This window comes from Typopeltis vanoorti, chromosome 2, assembly GCF_054136105.1.
Source record: "Typopeltis vanoorti isolate ZY-2024b chromosome 2, IOZ_Tvanoo_1.0, whole genome shotgun sequence".
NCBI lineage: Eukaryota > Metazoa > Arthropoda > Arachnida > Uropygi > Thelyphonidae > Typopeltis > Typopeltis vanoorti.
The window spans coordinates 178,494,551-178,515,853 of record NC_143550.1 but is presented as its reverse complement, the minus strand read 5'-3'; the positions used below and the strand labels follow the sequence as shown (position 1 = coordinate 178,515,853).

Sequence of the window (21,303 nt, the reverse complement as noted above, 5' to 3'; positions counted from 1 at the left end):
CCTCGTATCCACTGGCACTACAAAGTGCCAGTGGATATGCGGTCAGGATTGGTTGGTGCATGGGCATTCTGGAGAGAGGAGGCTTGTACAAGATTGTGGTCTGAGTTGTTGAGGGGAGAAGCATCCTCTACAGTGTATCTGGAAGGAGAACTGGTCTAAAAGCAATACCGAGTATTTGTAGAGTGAAGAGGTTTATTAGGAATTCGAATGGGATGGGTAGATGTACAATTTGTGTTAAGTCATTATTTAAAACAAACTTTTCTGTTGCTTGTTCTTCTTAGTTGTTGCTGTTGGAGTTGGTGATGATGAGCTAGTTGGAATTATGGACTTTTATGTTGCTCGGAAAGATGACCTCATTATTTGTATAGCTTGATTGCAGGTGCTCAAGTTTCATGGAAAGGAATGTGAAGAGAACTGAGTGGTAATCAGTGTTTGGAGACCGGTAAATGCAATAAATAAATGTTATAAATGTTACTAAATGGAGCAAGGAAACCTTGAGCCAGAGAAGATCAGAAGCAAGGAATGATTCTAAATTAGTCATTCTCTTTCAGGCTATGGCACAGGTGCTGTGGTGAAAACAGGTGGACCACCGGAAGTGGGCCATAGTAGATGTAGTTGTGATCTGGGTTTTTGTCAGGAATTAGATGTCTGGTCTGGAAGTGGTGGAGAATGTCATTTATGTTTTGTGTTAATGCCACGGATATTAGTAAACTGGATGTGAAGGTGAGATTTTAGTGAAGAAATTCTGGCATGGTGTGTATGTTATGACTGGTTATTATGTGACTTTTTTTGATTGGATTTGTTTGAGAGAGATTTGCTTTTTTCACAGTGTGACTGTTATTGTTTGTGAGAGTCTTAATAAGTTTGATTAGACTTAAGGATATAGTGGGGATGTGCAGTGAAAGATAATAGACCCTTGGATATGGCATCCATACTGAGAGAATTCAGTCTCTCTGCCATGATGTGGCTGCGACAGTACCCCCCCCCCCCCCCAACACACACACACATAGTAGAGCTCAGATTTCCTCTCCAGGCATGACCTGGTAGAGTATGTGGCAGTTAATTGGAAAGCCTCCTGACTCATTATTGACAGGTTCGGGTCTGTGCAGTAACTGCTAGCCTACAATGACACCATTTTATTTGATGTACCCTCAAAATGGAGGAGTTATGGATCTCTAAGTATGTTTGTCATGGCCTCGAAGGGTATCACTCATGCTGCACAGAGAAGAGAGGTGTGGGGAGAACAGTTACCAGAATATATTGTTCATCCATTCATTCATCCTCTTTGAACCCTCTAATGAATCTAAAACTGATATAATGCTGATTACTTACTATACAGCAGAAGAAATAACATTACAGGAAATTTAACAATCAACACAGCAAAGAAAATTAGAAAAATCCCATGGGGAAGATGGAATAAATATATATAATTTATTCAATAGGCTTCCTATTCATCAGACAACCTTTAAAATGATTTAACAATATCTGGCATCAAGGAAAAGTCCCAGATAGATGTAGTAAAGCAATTATCATTCCAGCATATATAAAAAAAAGCTGATAAGTGCAACTATGAAAACTATAGAGAAATTAAGTCTTATAAATACTAGTTGTAAGTTATATGCACAAACGTTAACTTCAAACCTTAAATTATATTATTATTAAGAGAGACCTCCAGGGAGTCAGGGATTCATTGAGGGAGACCATATACTACACACACACTAGCTATCTATCATACTTGTTCTTGAAGTCATTCACATGCTAATGACTTCACATCATTTGCCTTAGTACCTCATAATGCAATTCACATATCCTTACAACATGTACAATGCTATGCTTTATGGGTAGGGCCACTACCCAGACCAGTTTTGACCTTTATTGAGGTCTCAATAGTAGGAGCCAGACATAGAAGTGATACCAATGTTGAAGTAATGCAGAAGTCATATTTTCATATACAAGTACCCAAAAGGTCTCACACCTTATTACTAAAACACTCTGGATTAGAGATAGATGTTGAAAGTTTTTCCACTTGGTTATATTATAAATTGAAGATGCCAAGAAATTATATTCTTGGTTTCATCCTTTATCCAAGTGTAAGCAAAAAAGTTTGCACATGAAGTAACTTCATGACTGTGCAATCATATATATAGAGGTTAATGATTTCACATGAATAAAAGTGAATAATTTTACATCATTTAAAAATATTTACAATATGTACATATCTGCACTTCTTTTATAGATGCTACTTCTGGTGGAGAGTTGAGTCCTAGTACACCAACTTCTTATCCACTCACTGTTGGACTTGTCAGTAACAAAAGGAGAGGAACCTTTAGGTAATTAATATAATTGTCTTTCTGTGATTATTTATCACTTATTGAAGTTTTTTTTTTTTTTGTCTAAACATCCAACATAGTGATCTCACTATTATACGGCCACATTGTGAAATTGATTTGATAGTCCTGAAAGCATGGTTCACTGAATGTATGCTACACAACAGCATATTTTCTATGTGGTTACCACCACTATCATCATCATTACCATCTAATTCTTGATAATGTGTCATCAAGGATTACTAGGATACCGTGATAGTGCTACATGATAAGTTTACATTACCTTCTTCCTATCAACAATTTTCCTCCAAATTCATTTGCTGTTTGTTAGTCCTCCAGCATTGCCAGATATTATATTTTGGTCTTCTATGGTACTTCTGACTGCCTCAATCTACCTATATCTTTGTCGTTTTCAAGCCGTCTTGCTATCAAACAACTGTTTAGTCTCCCATTTTGTTTAACTGACTATACTAAAATAGTTCTGCTCACATATTCTTGAATTCTAATGATGATGATCACAAGTTTCTTTCTAAACATCATTTTTAAAATGATTCTGTCATTGATGTTCATTCCACTGATTTTTTTTTTCATTACTTCCATATTCACTGTTTGAATATGGAAGTAATGAAGAAACAAAATATACAGTAATGAAAGAAGCAAAAGCAAATCTAATTAATTCATCAAGAAAGAACAATTGTAAGTAGCCATCATAAGATGCTATTCAAAATAGCAGAAGAAAGAAAGAAATAAAATGCAAAACTTCAGAGAAAGCCAAGAAAGATAAAGAAAAACGTCTAAACAAAAGGTGCAGGAAAATCAAAGAAAGTATAACGTTAATACAAGTGATCTCTGGTAAAAAAATAAATGAAGTTACAGGGAAGTTGATCCCTGGATTAAGATTAGCAAAAAAGTGATTTGAGAAAAAGTTTGATCGAAGATGTGAAAAAAAAAATAGAATGAGTATGTATGTAGAATACTTTTACAAGAAATATGCTAATATTAAAGGAGAATTTGAAAGGAGAGAATTTGTTGAAGAATGTATGATAATTAAAAGTGAAGTGATATGAACAATGTGGAACTGCTGCCAAAAGGAAAAGCTCCTGAAGCTGATGGAGTGTCAGTGGAATTATTGAGAGCAGCTGGAGGATGAAGTTGTGAATATATTAACTGAATTTGTCAAAGATTTGGAAAAAATATACAGACTTTGAGATTGGAAAACATCAGTAATCATCCCAATTCCAAAATGGGAGGGGGGGGGGGAGTCAAATGTTAGAGACTGTGAGAATTACAGGCTCTGGCTGGAAAATTTCAAAACAAAATATTCATCTATTTTATTGATTAGGAAAACTTTTGACTGTGTTGATCATAACATACTGTGAAATGTGATGAAAGCAATGTAATAATTCTTATAATCTATTTCTCTTATAATAAATTTAGTTTAATCCTTTATCCAAGTGTAAGCAAACCAAGTTTGTGCCTGAAGTATCTTCAGGACTGAGCCAACTCGTTGTAAAGGTGGACCAAGCTCTCATCACTCCTTGTCTTAGTATCTCCCATAATGCAAATCACATCTCCATCTCCTTGTGGACATGTATAATGCTATGCAATAAGGGAAGGGCCGCTGCCCAGACCGGTTTCGACCTTTATTGAGGTCTCATCAATGGGAGCCAGACCCATTGGTGATATCAAGGTGGAAGCAATGCAGAAGTCATATTTACCTATACGAGTTGCCAAAAGATGTCTCACCTTATTATTAAATTACTCTGGATTTAGAGACAGATGGAAGTTTTTTTCCACTTGGTTAGACTATAATAAAACTATAATATATAAAACTTCCAACATTTTTCTCTAAATGCAGAGTAATTTAATAATAAGGTAAGACACCTTTTGGCAACTTGATATACTTATTATGGAATATCATTGATGCAGAGGCAGCCATGATATATTTTGTAAAAATGGGAAGATATTGTTTTTCATATTATAGTAGGCAGGAAGACCAAATATCCCTTAAGCATCTTTATCATGCTTTTGCTGTTCGTATCACAACCAAGGGCTTCAATAAAAACAGTATTTGAAGAAACATAAAGTGTTTAAGTGGAAAAAAGCGGTGCAGAACAAAGAGTTGTAAATTTCCTCTCTCATTCTTAATATAACTCTTTGTAAAGGAATACCGTGAATAGACATATAAATACAAAATTAATGAAGGAAAATCTCACATAAAAAGATTGTTTTAATAGTATAATTTTTGCCTGTGTGCACAGACATCTTCAGTACATGTTAAGCTGAAATTAAACAATAACTGACAATTCCAAAAAGCGTCACCTAAGTAGCTAGTGTAAGATAACTAAAAAGGTCAATAAAATTTCCTAAGAAAAAAAAAAACACTATATATACAATAAAAAGTTAGGAAAGATTAGCTGATTTGAAAGATAGCTCTGCTAATGCATTCCTGGATGCTGACAATGTCAAATTCTTTCCTAATATCCTCATTTTTAATATGATATTGCCATTGATGCCATCTGTTCACACCTGGAATCTTTCTCAGAATTCTCATATCTGCGGTCTCTAGTCTTTGGTCAAGTGTTTTACTTCTGATCCAGCTATCAGATCCATAAGTTAAAACTGGTTTGAACACTGTCTTGTATACAGCTAATTTAGTGTTCCGACTAATTTCTTTCTTATTCCATATGAATTTATTGAATTGACTTCCCACCATACCAGCTTTGCTGATTCTGTTGTCTATATCTATATTTAATTTACCATCTTCAGTAAAAATCGTGCCTAAGTAGCTGAAATGTTTTACTTGTTCCACAGGTTCTCCATTCACAACACAGTTGACATTTTCAATGATTCTGCCTATTTTCATTGTCTTTGTCTTTTTATTGCTGACCATCATACCATATCTATTACAACAGCTATTCAATTTAGTCAGAGAATCTTGCAGACTTGTAGCGGATTTATTTAGAAGTATAACATCATCCGCATAAAGCAAACAGCTGACATTAACATCTCCAATTTTGATATCAGGTTTAATACCACATTCCTTCATAATGTGATCCATATAGATAATGAATAACAGAGGGGATAATGTACATCCTTGTCTCACACCAGATTTAACATTAAACCATCTTCCTGTACTTCCTTCAATTCTAACTGCTGACTTACAACTCAAATAAAGACTAAGTATTGCTTGATATAATGTCCCGACACCATATAACTGCAGCGTATTGAATAGCTTCTCTCTTGGCACCTTGTCATATGCCTTTTCCAAATCGACAAAACTTAAATACAGATCTTTGTTGTATTCCCATGCTTTCTCGACTATTTGTCGTAAAGTGAAAATCTGATCCTGAGAGCCTCTATTTGGTCTGAATCCAGCTTGTTCTTCACCAAGCTTTTCTTCCACAATTCTTCTCAACCATTTCTCAAGTATACTTGCATAGATCTTGCCAGGAACACTCAGTAGGGAAATACCTCTGTAATTCTCACATTCAGTTTTATTTCCCTTTTTATATATGGGTACTATGACAGCTCTACTCCAATCATCGAGAATTCATCCCTCTGTCCAGGCTTTCTGAACTATGCAGTGCAGTCACTGTAAGACTTTTATACCACCATACTTCAGCATTTCTGGTCGAATATCATCTACTCCTGCTGCCTTTCCACATTTCAAGCCTTTGATGGCTTTTTCTACTTCAAGTATGGATATGTATTCCTGACTGCATGCCTGGTCAGTGTTTTTTATCACTGTGCTGTCATCACTGCTTGTTTCATTTAGGAGTTTTTTCAAAGTAATTACTCCATACTTCAAGGATATCTTTTTCTCCTGTTTTCATGTCATCTTTATCATCTCTAACTCCTTTTACAGCACTCTTTCCTCCATTCCTAAGCTTCTTCAACAACCTGCAGAATATTTTGCCACCTTCTTCATATTTATTTTCTATATTCTTGCCAAAGTCCTCCCATGACTTTTGTTTAGCTAGTTTTACACACTGTTTAGCTTTCTTACATTTGTCTCTGTATTCTGTAAGAGTAAAAGCTGACTTATTTGCCAGGAACTTTTGATATGCTTTCTTCTTTTCCTTCATTGCCTCTTTAACTTCCTGTGTCCACCAGGGAGTTCTGATTTTTTTATCCTTGCATACAACCTCACCACATGCCTCTCTGGCAGAATCAATCAATATTTTCTTCAGAGTTTGCCACTGAATCTCCAAGCTTTCATTCCTGTTCTCAAACTCTTTCATTTTTTCTTCAATAATCTTTGTGTATTTTAATCTACAGTTCACATCTGAGAGCTGCTCAACTTTTATTCGCTTTAAAACTTTCTTACATGTTATTCATTTCAATATGAAATTCAATTTTATCCTGCTCAAGACTAAATAGTGATCACTTCCAATTTCAAATCCTCTGTACACTCTGGTGTCCTGCACCAGGGAGAAAACATCACTATCAACGATAACATAGTCAATGAGACTTTTCTTATTCCTAGCCTCTTCTCTCCATGTGAATTTGTGCACATTTTTATGTTGGAACATGGTGTTAGTAATAACCAGTCCATGTCCTGAGCAGAAATCCAACAGATATTTGCCATTATTATTAGCTTTGCTCTTTTCTCCAAATTTTCCCAAAATATTTTTGTATGTCTCACAATCATTTCCTACTCTGCTATTTAGATCCCCAACAAGGACCAACTTTTCCTTTTTCATTGTGTCAGTTGCTTTTTCTAAAGCCTCAAAAAATTCCTCCACTTCTACCTTAGTAGAACCTTCTGTGGGACCATAGGCACAAATAAGTCTCATTGTCCAGTTCCCCATTCTCATATTTGCCCACATTACTCTACTTGTGACTGACTGCCATTCAAGAAGATGGGCCTCGTATTTTGTGTTGAATACTATGGCTACTCCTTCTTTTCCTTGATTGTCATTGCCTGAATATAACATTTTGTATTTATTGCTGAGAAAGATCTCACCAGTTTTGGTCTTTTTTGTTTCAGTCACCCCTATTATGTCGATCTGGTACTTATCTAATTCCTCAGCTAGCTCCATTTCTTTGCCATTCAGGCTTCTTACGTTGATAGTACCGATCTTTAACTCTGGTGATGTTGAGTTGGGGTTTGTTTTCAGATTTGTTCCAGTAGCTGACTTTTCGCTGTTCGCCCTGGTTCACTGGCGAAAACAACGGGGGCCTTGTTTAACCGGGGGACGTCCCAGCCGGCATGAAATTTTGTCATGTCGTACCATCATTTTTTATTTTGGTTTAACCAATAAGAATACAATTTGGTCGGCTTAATCCCAAATTGCCAGCCCATCCTTGTTCGTTCAGTATCAAAGTAGATACCCAACAGGGTGCACCACGAGAAGGTGAGGATTGGACATTAGGTCAGATGCCCTGGTCGGTTCTCCGCATTCCTTTAAAGGCTATGTGGAGGTCTCCTCTCAGTTATACAGCTTTGTCCCTTAAGAATCCCCATTATTGATAGTTGATTTATCAAATTTTGATGGTATTTGTACCACATAGTTATTATGGTGTTATGCTACTTACCTATACTAGAATGAATACAAGAAATTTACAATATCCATCTCGGGTATTAATATGTACTCCTGATTGCATTCTTTTTGAATGTTTTGTAACACTGCTCTGTTCATCTTGGAATTTAACATTCTTCAAAGTAATTACTGTAGGCATTCTTGAATAGCTTTCTCCTCAGATTTTATATCACTTTTATCATTTCTAATTTCTTTTGCAGTATTGTTTCCTCCATTTCTAAGCTTTTTGAACAACCTCAACAGCATTTTGTAATTTTCGTGATACTTATCTTCTGTATTCTTACCAAAGACTTCCCATGACTTTCATTATGGTTATACCAGTTATACCAGAAACACCTCATTGTATTTTGATTATTTGAAATAAGATAATTAAGTTCTAAGTTAAGTTTTAGAGTTTTCTATTGGAAATTCATCATTGAGGCTGTTGAAAAACACACACACACACACACACACACACATATAAATTCTACAAAAATAGAATAAAACAAAAAAAATTAATAGGCTATCATCCCTCAACCATTGATTTCTTTATTAAAATAAGGCTGCTTAAAAACACAGAAAATATGCTATTTTTGGGTGAGTAAACTCTCAACTAATTATCCTTAAGGATATGTACCTTGCATTATAGGATACTAAGGAAATCAATGTGAAGTCATTAGCCCCTATATACAAGTAGCCACGTTGTGAAGTTACTTACTTGCAAACTTTGTTTGCTTACACTTGGATGAAGTATGAAACCAAGAATGTAATTTCTTGACATCTTTAATTTATGATAAAAAAGCAATGAGAAAAATGAAAACTTCCAAAATTGTTTTGTGTAACTTAAACTGTTCATACTATGATGTAATAATGCACATTTGTTTACCTCTAAAATAAAATAATTTTTTCAGGAAGTGGTTATCAAATCCAGTCCGCAAACTTAGCAGTCATGGTCGTCCAGAGAGAGCACCCAGTGATTCATCTAAACCAGGTGGTACGAAAAAATCAACAGCTCCTAACTGGAGGGTATGTTCCTCTAGATCACTTTCCAAATTTTGTAATGTTTTATATTAGATAGCATCTGCTTAATACATATTATCTAATATTAAAATATGTAACAGAGGTCAAAATTAGCATTATTACCTTGATTTCTGGGAATAGTATTTCTGAAATTAATTGGAAAAAAAAAATTTGCCAAAATAGGAACAAAGCATATCCTTTTCATGAATCTGACGATACATTATTCTAATTGAAATGTTATTGTTTTCATCTGCATTATATTCATGTGAATAATAGAAGTTTGCAAATGAAATCATATTTTTAGTGCTTTTTTTTATATTAAAAGCAGTTGCTTTTACTATGGATTTTGCCCATAAGTGTCTACTGCTCTTGAAATGTGCAGTCATTCTTTGAAAATATTTTGCCTTCCATTTTAAAACTATTTGAGTTGTTTTATGTTAAAGGGTAACATCTGCGAAATTAACACTACGAATCTTCTAGTATTCCTCCTTGACTGGTTGGATGCTAATAAACATGTTTCGCTTCTGCGGTAATTGCAAATGCTAAAATATAGTTTTAAATTGAAAGCTGTACTGAAACTATTGTTTGAATTCTTGAAATGAAATTATTATAAAATTATTTTGGAGTTAACAAATGCTATAGTTTGCTTGAACAGATTTCTTGGGCAATAGTAATTGTTTGATTTATGATCTGTTCTTTCCCTTTGTTGGAAAAATTTCCATTATGACAATTTTTTTTTTTTATCCAATCAAGTGGCCTAAGCTAACAAATAAATGATATTCTTGGAATATATTATTTATTAGTGAGTGTTGAAATTAGAATGAAAAATTTAAAACTACTTTGTAGATTTATGATAAAAGTGTTGAGCTAACATCAATACTTTTATCATAAATTAAAAGAAAATAGATTTGTCTGAACTACTACTGTGTGTGTGTGTGTGTGTAGAATATTGAATATATATATAGAATAGAAATATATAGAAGATTGTTATTATTATCTAAACACCCCTATGGAATTAAAGACTCATCACACGAGGTCCCTTTATCATAATACAGCTCATACCATGCCTTAAATACGTGCGTATTCTCTAGACAGCACTCTCTGGCAATGCATTGCGATCATTCATCACTCTCCATGCAATAAACATGCTTCTCTTGCTCACACTCTTCTTATACAGCTTCCAAGGATAACCTCTTGTTCTCCCACCATTTTATTAAAAACCTTTTTCACATTAATTCTCTAACAACCTCTTACTAACTTATATGTCTCTATTATATCATTCCTATTCACTACACTCTACAAATTGCATCTTCACAAAGTTGGGAAGATACAAATTGCAACTTGCCAACTTTTCTTTACTCAGCATTCTAAGGACCAGAAATTACCTTAGTCAATCGGTTCTGGATGCTTTCCAATATCTCTTCATCCTTTTGAAAACCAGGTGACCAAAGTAAGGGTAGTAAGAATCCTTCAAAGCAGATATTCAAAGTGACATCTGCCATGTGATTATTAAGGTGAAAGCTTGATACTTCTGTTTTGTCTGGATTGAGCTTGAACCTCCATTTTTTGTAGTATTCACCTATTGTTTTCAGATCTTTTGTAAGTACCTCTTCGATCTGACTCATGCTTTTTGTGTGTCGAATGGCAATTACAGTGTCATCGGCATAACAGAACTTGCATGAGATGGTGGCGGGAAAGTCATATGTATATAGATTATAAAGTAGGGGTGCCAATACTGACCCATGTGGGAGACCATTATTAAGCTTTCATTGTTGGGACATTTTATTTCGTAATATAACTTGAAAGAAACGTTCAGTGAGCATGGAGGAAATTAAGTGTGGAGTCCGTTTACATGGGACATTACTAAGAAATTTGTATATAAGACCTTCATGCCAAACTGTATCATAGGCTGCTGTTAGGTCTAAGAAGATAGCTGATGTTTTTTCTTGCTTCTGGAATCTATCTTCTGTGTATGATGTTAAAGTGAGCACTTAGTCACAGCAACTGTGCTTTTCTCTAAAACCAGCTTGTTCAATCAGGACATGCTACATGATTGGTATGGACATTCTGTTGTACAGAAGCCGTTCCAACATTTTATAAGTGCAACTCAATAAAGCAATAGGTCTGTAACTTTGTGCCTCCGTGGCAGTTTTCCAGGTTTAAGAATAGCAACTATTTTTGACTTCTTAAATTGGCTGGGTTGTCAGCCAGTCATTAATACATCAGAGAAGAATTCAGAAAGCCATTTTATAGTTTTTTTGGCCCACTATTAATCAGGAATTCAGGATGGATACTGTCGAAGCCTGGGGCCTTGCCTGCTTTTACTTCATCTATAGTGAAGATTGAGGCATATTTTGAGAAAGCAGGGACATTTGTTTTTAATGTTCTAAGTTTTTTCTTAACTTTCTTGGTATGTTCATGGTCCCTGGGTGCTCTTGACATATTAACGATTTGATTAACTATTGTCTCAGGAGAGATCAAAATGCTTTTACTTTTACATAGATTAGTTGTGGATAGTTTTTGGAGAAGATTCCAAGCTTTTCTACTTGATCTTTTGAAGTCAAGGTTTTCAACCACATCAATCCATTTTGTTTTTCGAGATGAGTTCAGGCCATATAGTAATTCATCTACTATTTCAGGATCTTCACTTTTGAGGAACTCTCTATAAAGATTTCCACTCTTTCATTCCATCCGGGAACATAATCTTTTCTGTAACCTGTAGGGTATATTTTTTCGTAGTTGATATGATCGTTCCTACGAATTTTTTGTGCTCTGCAACTCTAGTAGGTATCCATCGAACACATCCAATTCATTTGCAAAATTTCTCCAATTTGCTTTTTTAAAATTCCAATGCGGTCGTGGAAAGGATCTTGCTGTAGGTAACGTCATACCAATTTCTAGTAGATTACACCCCAGCAATGACACTAAAACAGACATCTCTAAGTACACCACTAGTGACTTTCCTCTTCTGGGATATTGCTTCTCTATACAGAACTTACTGATACCTATCAAATAGCCAATCTGTAATCCGATGCACTATGCACACACATACACTGACCTATAATTTGATGTTTGAGTTCTTTCACCTCCCTTATGAAGTGGTACAATCTTCCTGTCCTTCCTTCTTTACCTTTGGAACTTGACCTAATGTAAGATTCATATTAAGACTCACATGCTAAGGCAGATATCAACTACCTGGCACATTCCTTCATAATATGTGGTGATATATTATCATGTCCCCTTATTAACATAAAGTTTGCTTAATTCCCCATATACCTCTTCCTATTCATCCACTGCTCTCAAACTCTCCATGATGTCACATTCACAAGACTGAAAGACCTTTATGAACTGCTTATTAAATCTCTCAACTATATCCTAAGCAGTGGTTGTCGTTATACCATTTTCTCCAGTCATTGTCATCCTACCATAATCATTCTTTTTTTTTTGCTGGCTACATATCGAAAGAACTTCCTGGGTTTTTTGGCTTCATTAACTAACTGCTGGCCATACTGCACTTTTCTATCCTTACCAACCAAGTCGCTCTCCTTGTCTATTTTTTCTACTCCTCATGAAATTGATTATTAGCACTCATCTTATGTTGTCTCCATGATGCCTTCCTTCTCTGCATTGCATGCTTAATTTCCTCATTCATCCATTTCACACCTACCACATTTAAACTTTTGACTCTTGGAATACACTTAGACATTTCTTCTACTAGATAGGTCTTCAATAACACCCATTGATCTCCTTTCCATGACAACCTGGTTGGCCAAGTGGTTAGCATACCCACTCTCCAACCAACAGGTTGTGGGCTCGAATCCCACTGCAGGCATGGATGTTTGCGATTGTCATAACTTGTGTACTGCTATGACCTTTGCTGTCCTTGCCCATTAAAACCATAAAACCATAAACTCCTCATTCTATGCTATCGCTTTAAGTTGTCTCCTGAGCTTCTCATCACCATCCTTATAGTTCCACATATACCCTTTCCTTACATGGCAGGGAACCACCCAAATAATTACTTCATAGTCATCCTCACCAACTGAAGATTTGAAGCCTCATTTATAATGACATCCTCTGATGAAATGATCAAATCTAAGACCCTCAATCCTTGTGAACTCTCTATTTACAGCACTTCCCAAAATGTGGGCCGTAGGTTTTGTTGAGGGGGGGGGGTGAAATAATGAAAACAAATTTAAAATATTTTATTTTTTTATCTTAAAAGAAACGTATTTAATTTTTATTATTTATTATTTCTTTTTTGTTATTTTTTATATTTTAATGGAAAAAAATCACGCATTGGTGCGTGTTCACAAATTTTGCTTCTTGCATATTTCGGTGCTTAATAAATATTAGTAAATATATGCTTATTCATATAAGTTTCATTTCAAAGCAGAAATCTAAGAATTGCAGTTTCAAATATTTTACCTGATATTGACTTTTTGTGTAGCCGTATTGAAACACATCCATCACATTAAATTGTTATTAAACTTCTTTTATGTTTTTTATTCTTTCTTTATTACTAATTGTTTTACATTTCATGTGCTTGTACTGCAAATGTGCAATAACAATATATCTATCTATATAAAAATATGAGATAATGTGCCATTTCAAATGTGTATGTAAGATGCTAAAAAATGTAATCTTTGCATTTTATATTTGCAATATTCGCTGCGTATGTTTTGTATTGAATATAAATACAGTAAATATTATAATAATATATGTCTATATTACGATTTTTTTTCGAGGGGGGGCGTGAAATATTTTAATTTTTCCAAAGGGGACCCTGCCATCCAGAAGTTTGGGAAGCACTGCTCTGTTACATACTGTTTGAGATAGTTATCCCTCAAAAACTCAAGAAATTCATTTTCTTTACTTCTGGTTGCTATCTTGTCATCCTAGTCTATATTGCCATAGTTAAAATCACCCGTAATGATTACCTGTTTCCTATTTGCTTACCTAATTATTACTAGGTCTGTAGCAAAATTGGACTAAGTGTTTCATTCTGTTCACCTCTGTCATATAATACTGCCTCAAAATCATTGCCACTAATCACCCCCTTGCCTCTTTACCTTATATGGACATAATTCTTTTTCTATCATCAATAGCACTCCACCTCCCTTTTTGTTCTTTCTATCTTCACAAAAAACATCATACCCTTCTATCTCTATTCTTGTCAGGCCTTGTCTCACTTATTCCATTTTTCAGTGAACTCATTCCTGGATCTATAACAAGTTTTATTGATACCATTTATTAGATGTGACTTCTTCATACTTTCTTTGAGCCATTTCTTTTTCTCCTTGCCCATTCCCGAACATTCTTCAAATCTATCTGCTCTCTCTACATCCAAAGCCATTCCATTCCCTTTATGTCTATGCACAGATTTGCTTCCTCTTTGAGCATCAACCTTTCTCATGATGTGTTCCCCTTTCCTCCCTGGTTTCTGGTTTGTCTGGCACACTTGTTTTCTCATTCTCTACACTCATGCTACCTACGCTTCCATCCATAAGCACCTCTTTTGCAGCCACAGCTTTTGCAGAAAGTGAAAAAGGTTATTTTGGTACAGTTTATTTTTTCAGTCAGTAAAATAATACAGGTATCCCTCGATTAACGCAGTTAATTAATCCCTCGATATTACCACGTATATCAAAATCGCATTAATCAAATCTAATAATCAATGCTAAAAAAGTACAATTCATCCCTGATCGATTACTACACTATCTCATCTCATCTCATCTTATCTTCTTTATACCCTCTTTTACCTTGCGGTGTCGAGGGTCCATTGATCATCGGACCTCAATCTGTTTTACAGGATAAGGTGGTCAGCCCTATGCCCCGGTATATCCTATGGCCTGTAGTGTTAAGTTCTCAAGGCCAGTTTGTCTGCTTTGCGGGATAAAAAACCCCAGAATAAACTGGGGAAAAAACCCTGCTGTCCACGCCCAAGACTGGCTAACTTGGCTATGGCTGAGGAAGATCCTTCAGCTCCTCACTTCACCGACGGGAATCGAACCTAGGACACTCCTTCCCCAGGCATATGGTTGCGAAGCACATAACCACTAGGCTAACCGCGCGGACTACTATACTAATAGTTCGTTTTATATGGTACTCTTTTAGGAAAGATAAAAAATGAATGCAAAGTAAATGTTTAATAAACTTGTACCTATGTTATTTACTGCAATTTTTTATCAAAAGAAGTTATCAAGAGTTGTTTGAACAGTTTTAGTTTTTTTCTTATTGGCAGAAATTCTATGATAACAAGCAAAATGACTCTCCAGACCTCTGCAAAAAAGCAATAAAACATAAAGAAAAAACTGCAAATACAATACATGATGGTACAAATGAAGTGGATATTGAATCCAACATTATTTCATAGCCGAATATAGAAACTACAAGAGTTTCATGCCGAATATATAGAAACTAAAAGTTTCGGCAGATGCAAGCATAACCAACCTTATGGGCAACCGTAGTAAAGGTGGAGTTAGCTCCAGATCACTTTTGCTTAGTATTTTCCATAAATGTAAAGCACATCTCCTAGAGGACATATATGATAAATAAATCTTTGGCTCTCTATTGTAATACATGATGGTTTATTTATTTTCAGTTACAATCTAAAAATTATTCAACAATGATTGATTGATATTCTGAAAAAAACAGTGCAGATTGATATTCTGCACTGTTTTTTTTTTTTTTTTTTTTTTGCTGTCAGTTTGGTTTAACACGTTATGTAAAGGCAAACTGACAGCAAAAAAAAACAGTGCAGAATATCAATCGTAACATATGAATGCACAGCTACTCATGACCTACAAGCTATACACTGAATTGTGTGAGAATATTTATATTAAGCATTTTGCTTGTATCTGTCAGATCAGCTGCGAGCTCCTCAGGGTTAAAGGCATGTTAATCAAAACTCTTGCCGCGTATATCAAGGGATTGCCACAATTAATTTCACCACGATACTCAAAACCGCGTTAAGCAAGGGATACCTGTATTTACCGACTTTCTATTTGAACATTCTCTATATTTTGTAAAGGACAGACAGTTTTTGTTTGTCATGTCATTTAATTTTATTTCTTGTCATTAGGTGGGAGGGGGAGTTAGCATATTTGTGAGCAATATTCCCTATAATTTTTCCCTGCCCATATGTGCATGAAAAAAATATTTTGTGCACAAGTTTCCATCCTCAAACACAATGTGTGTTGTAGCCTGTGCACACAACAGTGAAAGTCACAAGCCACAAATTCTCCATTTGATATGCCCAAAATTTGATGTTGGCTTTGTCATTTCTCATATGAATGTAATTTTTTTTTTTTTCTTTATTTTATTTTATTTTTTTTTTTTTTGTCTAGCTATATCTGTAAAAATTGTGATAAATGAATTAATTTGCTTAAATTTGTGTAACAAAAGCATAACTTTTATTGCACTTTTATTTAACAAAAGTGTAACAGATTCAGGCCTGGTCTGTTACACTTTTGTTGAACAAAAGAGACCAGACCTAAATTATGCCTTATAGCCACTGAAAAACTTTTATACCACCATATTTGAGCATTTCTGGTCAGATGAGATTGTTCAAATAATGAGTGCTTACTTCACTGAGATCTATCAACCAGCTGTGTATATAACACAGTGCACAATGCTATCACTACACTCTGTGAAGAGGTGCATACAAATGAAGTTCATCAGCTGCTGAATAACTGGAATATCAATTCAGCAGTTGGGCCAGATAGGATTAGAGCATGTGTGCTAAAGGAATGTTCAGCTGAAATGGGTTGGTCCTTGATATATTTCTGTAACTTGAATCTCAGTTCAGGAAAGATCTCATGCATTCTTTCATTCCTGTGGGATCTTTCCCAATCTGAGACTCAAGTTATACAACATTGCAAAACCACTTTTCCTAACTACTAACCTGTTAGTATCTCTGATATGGTGGTGAAGATTTTTAGAGAATTTGGTGAGAACTTGCTTACAGAAATTGGTTGATAAACAAGCTATACTTTGCATGGAACACCATGGGTTTACTAAAGGGAGGTCATGTCTGTGCAATTTGCTATCATTTGATAATGTTACATCTGAGTTGGATAAAGAGAATGGATATACTATGATACTTTTAAATTTTGCTAAGGCATTTGATAGGATACTACATAAAAGGCTATTGCATAAATTGGAGAATAGGAGATTGGAATATTATTATTATTTGATGCCTCTAGGGAGTCCAAAGACTCATCGAGGGAGGGCACCTGCTCTACAACTCTGTCTCCACCAACACCATCTACTGCCGACCACTACCACTAGTATTTCCACAGACAATTGCAAACATCCATGCCCACGGCGGGATTTGAACCCTCAATATTTCGGCTGGAGAGAGGATATGCTAACCACTCGTCCGGCCAGGCTGGCATATATACTATATATATATATACACATATATATGTATGCATATATACTATATGCTATCGACTTGGATCAGTGGGTGGCTGATGAGCTATCAGAAAAAAAGGTATGTGGTAGGTTTGAATTACCAGATTTCAGGTGACCAGTGATGTTTCCCAGGGATCAGTTCATGGACTGTTGTTCAATCTATACGTTAATAGTATTGGGAAGGACCTAACAGGAGATGTTTGATTGTTTGCTTATGATGCAAAGATATGCAGGGCAGTCAGGGATGCTACTGATGTATAGTGCCTACAGAAAGATTTGAATAGGCTGGAAACATGGGCAAATGATAATGGCTATGAATTCAATGTTAGTAAGTGTAAAATTATGCACTTTGGCATGATGAGATTTTAAACCTCATATTGTATTGGTGGAATTATGTTATAAGAAATTATTGAAGCTAGGGATCTTGGAGTTATGGTGGATAGGAAACTGAAGTTCCAAGAACACACTGCAAAAATTAAAAATACAACTCAGAGAATAATTATGATGTTGAAGCCAACATTGACATATAGGGATAAGGAAGTCATTTTGCCTATTTACAAGGCCTTGATACTGCACTTGCACTATCAGATTTGGTCTTCTGGGTTCGATGGGGATAAAGAAGCTGCAGAAAGGGTTCAAAGAAGACTAACAAAGATGATATATATATATATATATATATATATATCATCTTTGTATTTGAAAGGCACTGGTGATATATATATATATTACCAGTGCCTTTAAAATACTTTTGTTTACTTATATTTACATATAGATTAGTTCTCCTAATGTTCATTTTAGAGCATCTGCCAACTTATTTGTTAGGAACTTCAGTATGCTCTCTGTTTTCAAGACTGCTTCTTTAATTTGTAGTATCCACCATGGTGTTCTTATTTCTCCATCCTTGCACAAAACTTCTCATATTCCTCCTTAGCTGAATCAATCAGTGTTTTTCTTCAGAGTTTGCTGCTAGACTTGGTTCTTGTTTTTTAACTGTTTCAGTTTTTTCTGAATAATGTTTGCATAATGGAGTCTACAGATGTGTAAAAGCTGCCCAACTGTAATTCTTTTAAAAACTTTCTTACATATTGTTCTTTTGAACGTGATATTGATTTTTATCCTACTTAAAACTAAGTGATGATTACTTCCAATTCCAAATCATTTGTATACTCTTGTATCCTGAACCACCATGAAGATATAGCTAACAACAAAGCATTGTTAATGAGGCTTTTCCTTTTTCTCATGTCTTAATGCTTATATATATATATATATATATATATATATATATATATATATATATCTCCCATGCCCGAGAAGTACAAGAACCTCAAGCACATCAGTGTCGTGTGTGAGGTGCAGATAAGGGTTGAAAAAGAAAAAACCAATTGACATGCGTACATTCTTATGTTGAAAGATATTAGTAATGACATGTTCTGAACAGAAATTCAGCAGGTACTTTCCATTATTATGAGCCTTCCCTTTTCTCCAAATTTTTCCAAAACATTTCCAGATGCTTGGTGCCCTTCATTTCCTACCCTGCTGTGTAGATTTCCAACAAGGCTGGCCATTTTCTAGGTCAGCTGCCTACTCTAGTGAAATTCCTCCACTTCTTCCTTAGGACTACTTTCTGAGGGTCTTAGGCACAAATGTTTCATTATCCATTGTCAAATTTTGAAGTTTGCCCACATAACCCTACTTGAAATTGCCTTTCAGTTTATCTTCAGGTTTAGTGTAGAATGCTATCGTTACACTTTCTTTTCATTGATCACTATTACCAGAATATAATATTCTATATATATATCATCATCATCATCAAATTCCTGCCATGTACACTCAAGGGGTGTACAGGATATGATAGTACTACATGACAAAAATTACATCATTACTAACTTCCTTTAAACAATTTTCCTCCAAATCAGTCTGTTACTTGTCAAGACTCCAACATTATCAGATCTTATATTTCTTTCGTCTAAGGCACTTTGTACCGTATCAATCCACCTTTATCTTGGTCTTCCTCTGGGTCGTTTTCCTGCCAACCTGGCAGAGAACACTTGTTTTGCTAATCTTTCCTCGCCCATTCTGTTTAAGTGACCATACCACCTGAGATTGGCTCTGCTAATGCATTCCTGGATGCTGACAATGTCAAGTTCTTTCCTAATATCCTCGTTTTTAATATGATATTTGCCATTGATGCCATCTGTTTACTTCTATAATCTTTCTCAGGACTCTCATATCTGCAGTCTCTAGTCTTTGGTTAAGTGTTTTACTTCTGACCCAGCTCTCAGATCCATAAGTTAACACTGGTTTGAACACTGTCTTGTATACAGCTAATTTAGTGTTCCAACTAATTTCTCTCTTATTCCATATGAATTTATTCAGTTGACTTCCCACCATACCAGCTTTGCTGATTCTGTTGTCGATTTCTATATTTAATTTACCATCTTCACTAAAAATCGTGCCTAAGTAGCTGAAATGTTTTACTTGTTCCATAGGTTCTCCATTCACAACACAGTTGACATTTTCAATGATTCTGCCTATTTTCATTGTCTTTGTCTTTTTATTGCTGACCTTCATACCATATCTATTACAACAGCTATTTAATTTAGTCAGAGAATCTTGCAGACTTGTAGCGGATTTATTTAAAAGTATAACATCATCCACATAAAGCAAAGAGCTGACATTAACATCTCCAATTTTGATATCATGTTTAATACCACTTTCCTTCATAATGTGATCCATATAGATAATGAATAACAGAGGGGATAATGTACATCCTTTTCTCACACCAGATTTAACAGTAAACCATCTTCTTGTACTTCCTTCAATTCTAACTGCTTACTTACAACTCAAATAAAGACTAAGTATTGCTTGATATAATGCCCCATTGACACCATATAACTGCAGCATATTGAATAGCTTCTCTCTTGGTACCTTGTCATATGCCTTTTCCAAATCGACAAAAGTTAAATACAGATCTTTGTTATATTCCCATGCTTTCTCGACTATTTGTCGTAAAGTGAAGATCTGATCCTGACAGCCTCTATTTGGCCTGAATCCAGCTTGTTCTTACCCAAGCTTTTCTTCCACAATTCTTCTCAGCTGTTTCTCAAGTATTCTTGCATAGATCTTGCCAGAACACTCAGTAGGGAAATACCTCTGTAATTCTCACATTCAGTATAATAAAATTACTTTAATCCTTTATCCAAGTGTGAGCAAACAAAGTTTGCGCCTGAAAGTATCTTCAGGACTGGGGTAAGGTGGTACAAAACCAGGGCAACTCGTTGCAAAGGTGGAGCAAGCTACCAACACTCCTATCTCCGTATCTCCTATAATGCAAAACACATCTCCTTGCGGATATGTCTAATGTTATGCATTAAGGGAAGGGCCACTACCCAGACTAGTTTCGACCTTTATTGAGGTCTCTTCAGTGGGAGCTAGGCCAAGTGGAGATACCAGGCAGAAGCATTAGCAGGTCATCTCTACCTATAGGAGTTGCCAAATGGTGTGCCACCCTTTTTTAATAAATTACTCTGGATTTAGAGAAAGATGTTGAAAGTTGTTGGTTAAGTGTTTTACTTCTGACCCAGCTCTCAGATCCATAAGTTGAAACTGGTTTGAACACTGTCTTGTATACAGCTAATCATCGGGAAATTCAATTTATTTTTCACTAGGTTAGAGTATAATAAAATTAGTTTAATCCTTTATCCAAGTGTGAGCAAACAAAGTTTGTGCCTGAAAGTATCTTCAGGACTGGGGTAAGGTGGTACAACACCAGGGTAACTCGTTTAATGCTTCTGCCTGGTATCTCCACTTGGGCCTGGTGCCCATTAAAGAGACCTCAATAAAGGTCGAAGTCTGGGTGGTGGCCCTTCCCTTAATGCATAACATTAGACATATCTGCAAGGAGATATGTTTTGCATTATAGGAGATACGGAGATAGGAGTGTTGGTAGCTTGCTCCACCTTTGCAATGAGTTTTACTGGTGTTGTACGACCTTACCCAGTCCTGAAGATACT

The 21,303-nt window shown here is 35.4% G+C and overlaps 1 protein-coding gene across 1 annotated transcript in view; it reads left to right on the top strand.

The window, feature by feature from the left end:
* trio (trio Rho guanine nucleotide exchange factor) overlaps nt 1-21,303 on the top strand; it is a 1,056,141-nt gene that overhangs the window by 753,388 nt on the left and 281,450 nt on the right. The window contains exons 36-37 of the mRNA XM_090403001.1: nt 2,237-2,330; nt 8,764-8,878. Of these exons, the coding sequence (XP_090259127.1) occupies nt 2,237-2,330; nt 8,764-8,878 (209 nt within the window). The remainder of the gene's footprint in view (nt 1-2,236; nt 2,331-8,763; nt 8,879-21,303) is intronic.